The sequence below is a fragment of the Camelina sativa genome, chromosome 6, assembly GCF_000633955.1.
Source record: "Camelina sativa cultivar DH55 chromosome 6, Cs, whole genome shotgun sequence".
NCBI classification, from domain to species: Eukaryota; Viridiplantae; Streptophyta; class Magnoliopsida; order Brassicales; family Brassicaceae; genus Camelina; species Camelina sativa.
Window position 1 is genome coordinate 14,434,583 of NC_025690.1, and position 5,346 is coordinate 14,439,928.

General features: G+C 39.2%; 2 protein-coding genes across 2 annotated transcripts in view; both read left to right on the plus strand.

Annotated features, from left to right (window-relative positions):
* On the plus strand, positions 20-3,607 carry LOC104791340 (probable methyltransferase PMT27). Its single transcript, XM_010517188.1, has 7 exons — positions 20-1,395; positions 1,481-1,630; positions 1,731-2,112; positions 2,182-2,356; positions 2,471-2,743; positions 2,847-3,041; positions 3,134-3,607. The coding sequence occupies exons 1-7, from the start codon at positions 40-42 to the stop codon at positions 3,339-3,341; spliced, it is 2,739 nt and encodes a 912-aa protein (XP_010515490.1). The 5' UTR covers positions 20-39; the 3' UTR covers positions 3,342-3,607.
* Positions 4,390-5,346, plus strand: part of LOC104791341 (GATA transcription factor 6-like) — a 2,556-nt gene continuing 1,599 nt past the window's right edge. Inside the window, exons 1-2 of the mRNA XM_010517189.2 lie at positions 4,390-4,587; positions 4,976-5,245. Coding sequence (XP_010515491.1) covers positions 4,985-5,245 — 261 coding nt within the window. The 5' untranslated portion in view covers positions 4,390-4,587; positions 4,976-4,984. The remainder of the gene's footprint in view (positions 4,588-4,975; positions 5,246-5,346) is intronic.

The following is a 5,346-nucleotide window of genomic DNA, read 5'->3' on the forward strand; positions in this document are numbered from 1 at the left end:
TTTCTTTCTTTCTCCTCAGTATACGTAAGACAGGAAAAGATGGCATTTGGGAAGGGACGTGGCAACAAGCGAGCTTCGACGTCTTCCTATGCGTCGACCATTACAATGATCATCTTTGTGGCTCTATGTGTTATCGGTGTGTGGATGCTTTCTTCCAATTCTGTTATTCCACCGCAGATCACACAAGGTTCCACTCGAACGGTCGTCTCAGAGACGGAGAGGAGTGATGTGTCTGCCTCTTCAAACGGTAATGATGAACCCGAACCCACAAACAAAGAGTCTGAAGAGCAACCGGCATTTGAAGACAATCCGGGAAAGCTTCCAGACGATGCCGTAAAGTCTGAAGACGAGCAGCGGAAGTCAGCCAAAGAGAAGAGCTCAAAGGCAGGAGGAGAAGAGGCAGGAGGAAGACAAACTCAAAAACAAGAAAACCAACAGAAGGATGAAAAGCTTTCCGAGGAGAGAGAGAAAGACAATGGGAAAGAGAACAAGGTGGTGCAAGAGAATGATGATGGTCAGGTGAAACAAGTGGTCAAGGAGTTTGAGAAGGAACAGAAGGAACAACGAGACGAGGATGCTGGGACTCAATCTAAAGGAACTCAAGAGCAAGAGCAAGGACAGGGGAAGGAACTGCAGGATGTGGAACAAGGAAAGAAACAAGGGCAAGATATGGAACAAGGAACCAAACAAGGGCAAGAACAGGATTCAAATGCAGACGTGACATTCACAGATGCAACCAAACAAGAACAGCCTATGGAAACGGGGCAAAGCGAGACATCAGACAACAACACAAAGAATGAAGAAAATGGACAGCAACAACAAGAGGAGCAAAACTCCGGGAATGAGGAAAACGGACAACAAAACGAGGAGAAGAACACGGTTAGTGAAGAAAACGGGAAGGAAGAGAAGAGTATGAAGGATGAGAATGGCCAACAGGAAGAACATAATACGGCAGAAGACGAAAGCGGAAACAAAGAAGAACAGAGAACATCTAAAGACGAAAACATGGAGCAACAAGAAGAGCAGAAAGATGAGAAGAGACAAGAGGGGTCAGAAGCGAGTGGGTTTGGCTCTGGAATACCCAAAGAATCAGCAGAATCACAGAAGTCATGGAAGAGTCAAGCAACAGAATCTAAAGACGAGAAACAAAGACAAACATCTGAATCAAATACTGTAGAGCGTATAATGGATGGAAATGCATGGGTGTTGTGCAATGCAACTGCAGGTACTGACTATATACCATGCCTAGACAATGAAGAAGCAATAAAGAAACTACGGAGTAGAAGACATTTTGAGCACAGAGAGAGACATTGCCCAGAAGACCCACCATCGTGTCTCGTCCCCCTTCCAGAAGGATATAAGGAGTCCATCAAGTGGCCTGAAAGCAGGGACAAGGTAAAAATTTTCTATTCGAATAAGATTTCCATTAAGTGAAATGTGACATTGGGTAAAAAATGTTAACTCACATATGATTTGGTAGATATGGTACCACAATGTCCCACACACAAAGCTAGCAGAGGTGAAAGGACATCAGAACTGGGTGAAGGTTACTGGCGAGTTCTTGACGTTTCCCGGTGGTGGAACACAGTTCATCCATGGAGCTCTCCATTATATTGATTTTGTTCAGCAGGTGATCTCATTTCTTGATTTCAGTATATCGTTATAAACCTGGAACAAGTAAAAGATAGAAATTTTCATTAAATATTATGCTTCTTTTTTTACTATGGCAGTCTTTGAAAAACATTGCGTGGGGTAAACGTACTCGAGTCATATTAGATGTTGGATGTGGAGTAGCGAGCTTCGGTGGTTTCCTCTTTGAAAGAGATGTTATAGCCATGTCTCTAGCACCAAAAGATGAACACGAGGCTCAGGTCCAGTTTGCTCTTGAAAGAAAGATTCCAGCCATTTCCGCGGTGATGGGCTCTAAGCGACTTCCATTCCCAAGCAGAGTATTTGATCTTATCCACTGTGCACGTTGCAGAGTCCCATGGCACAATGAGGGCGGTATGCTTCTTCTGGAACTTAATCGGATGCTTAGGCCAGGAGGTTATTTTGTGTGGTCAGCAACTCCAGTCTACCAGAAGCTTGAAGAAGATGTTCAAATCTGGAAAGGTAAAGTCTGAACTAACGTATCTCCTACTTATTTGTTTCATTAGAGCTGAAATTTCACGAGTTGTGTAGAAATGTCCGCGTTGACAAAATCCTTGTGCTGGGAACTTGTGACAATCAACAAGGATAAGCTCAATGGTATTGGTGCTGCAATCTACCAGAAACCTGCCACAAATGAATGCTATGAGAAAAGAAAACACAACAAGCCTCCGATGTGCAAAAGCAACGACGATGCAAATGCTGCCTGGTATGAGTGATTCCACAATATGCAAACATAACAAAAACTTGAAGTAAGAATTGGAAAAAAAATTAAGGAAGTAATAGAAACAAAGAAGTCTCAATACTTGAATGCAAATTTCAGGTATGTACCCCTACAAGCATGTATGCATAAAGTACCAACCAATGCGGTCGAGAGAGGGAGCAAGTGGCCTGTGAACTGGCCCCGTAGGCTTCAAACACCTCCTTATTGGTTAAACAGCTCTCAAATGGGGATATATGGGAAACCAGCTCCACGAGATTTCACTACAGATTATGAACATTGGAAACATGTTGTAAGCAAAGTATACATGAATGAAATAGGAATCAGCTGGTCTAATGTGAGGAATGTAATGGACATGAGAGCTGTCTACGGAGGGTAAGGAAGCATCAACAGAAGAAAAACTACAAAAGATTCAAACAAAAATCTCAGTCACCAAAACTAAACCTTTTATTTTCTAACTACAATGTCAAAAATGCAGATTTGCAGCAGCTTTAAAGGACTTGCAAGTGTGGGTCATGAATGTAGTCAACATAAATTCACCAGATACACTACCTATAATCTACGAAAGGGGTCTATTCGGAATATATCATGACTGGTGTGAGTCTTTTAGCACATACCCTCGAAGCTACGATCTCTTGCATGCAGATCATCTTTTCTCCAAGTTGAAAGCAAGGTAAAAAGACAAAGCTTTAACTCATATCCACCCTTTTTTGGTAACTTTGATCAGCAATCTTGAAAAAAAATCTCTGTTTCCTTTTGAAAAAGGTGCAACCTTGTTCCAGTAATGGCAGAAGTGGATAGAATAGTAAGACCAGGAGGTAAACTCATAGTTCGTGACGAGTCAAATGTGATAAGAGAAGTTGAGAATATGTTGAAGTCATTGCATTGGGATGTTCATTTAACCTTCTCCAAACATCAAGAAGGAATATTAAGTGCCCAAAAAGGATTCTGGAGACCAAATACTTCTCAATGACAAGTTCTGAATCTGCATTTGAAAATAGCAGAAGCATGCATCAGCAGCATTATAATACATTTATCACACCCATATATATCTATGATCCCAAAAATATTCTTGCTTGTTGCAAGAATTGGATAAAGAATTGTCCAGTATAAGCAATAGTGTTTAGTCTTCTTAAACTATATAGACTAATTAGAACAACTTTTTTTTTCCGGCTTCTACACATCGTTCTCTTTAAATATGGTTACGATGATCTTCTTCTCTTGTTAACTTCTCTTGTTAAAGGCTATGACTTTGAATCATTCGGTGGGAAAAAGTAAGAACACAAACCAAATAGTAAATGAAATTTGTTCCAACAAGTAGAAACATAGCAGTCTTGAGTATGATGGTTTATATATAAACTGATCAAGATTTTTTATCATAAGCATACCACAAGCCATATTGACACCAAATTCAACATATTCTCAACTTCTCTTATCACATTGGACTAATGCATAAACATATATAAGGACTAAAGCAGACATGAAACCAAAATTTTTTTAATCTTAAGAAGACCAAATATTAATTCAGTAGAGAGGTAAGAAAGAAGAGAATATGACAGAAATGGGCAGTAAGAGTTGTAGAATACGGTGTTCTGTACATTTGAAGCTTCTTCGTCATTCGCAATCGCCGAGTACTGACTGTACAACCCGTTTGAACTGAAGAAGACGGTATGCGAAAAGCCATATTGTTTGTTATTGAGAGGTTTAAAGTCGTGAAATTTCAAAAAAGCCCAGCCCAATAATGGATGTTATTGGGTAACATAAACTTAAAAAATTGTGAAAACGGTACAGTTTAGTTCGTATTCATCTCTAGTTTCCCACTTTCCCAGTAAACGTATACGTTTCGAACTAACAAAAAAAAAAAAAAAAAAAAAAAAAAAAAAATTTTTNATACGTTTTAGCCGGTTGGGTAAAAAACTTCTCCACCAAAGAATAATAATTAACACTTTTTTAAAAAAATCTTTAGGAAAAATTGGTTCTTGGGAAAAGAAAAGATTGAGAAATAAAGAAGAGAAACGAGCACTTTTGGTTTAGTAAGTAGAGAGGGGAGAGGGCTTGGGGGGCACTACCTCATATTCAATGCTTTACCAAACTCACCTCTTCTTCTAAATATTCACACTTTACCACCACCACCACTACTAGTCTACTACTACCCTTCCCTTCTTCTTCACCGACTTATCTCATCTCCTCTCTCTCACACTCTGTGTCTCTCGTCTCAGGTAAATTCCAATTTCTTCTCCAATTTTTAGGGTGAAAATGAGATTCTTGCTCCAGAGGGTTATTATTCGTCGTCGCATTGTAGTAGTAGTACCCACTGGTTTGAAAATTGACATGGAAAGAATAAAACTTTTACTTTGTTTCTGTCTTGTGAGAGACTTAGTCAAAAATCATGGTTCGTTCTTTCCAAAGTTATGGCTTTTCACTTTTTCATTTTATTTTTTTTTCTGTTTTGAATTGGGAAATTAAAAGGAACGGGTTTTTTTTTTTCTTTTTCGGGGGGAGTTTTTAAGTTTTAAGATAAAATTTTGGTGAGAGTTTTGATATCTTTGAGGAGGAAAGAAATTAAAAAAAAAAATTAGGTTTTTTTTTTTTTTTTTTTGGTAATAGGGAAAAAAAATGGAGAGTGTTGTTGAATTGGCGTTGAAGAACAGTAGTATAACCCTCACCAACGGCGGCGCTCATAATGGCGATGATTTCTCCGTCGACGATTTGCTCGACTTCTCTAACGAAGACGAAGACGAAGACGCTCTCGTTGAGGATGAGACTGACTTGAAGAAATCCCAACGAAAAAGAGGACTCTCGTCTGACGAAACTACCCTTCACTTGACCAACGATTTCTCCGCCGTCGATTTCCCCACCACCGAGCTCGCCGTTCCGGTAAAATTACAATTTCTTTTCTTTTTTTTTTTTTAAATTTTTCACAAACTTTATCCGTAAAATTGAAAATGTTAATTTCTTTGTTTTTTTTTTTGGGGGGG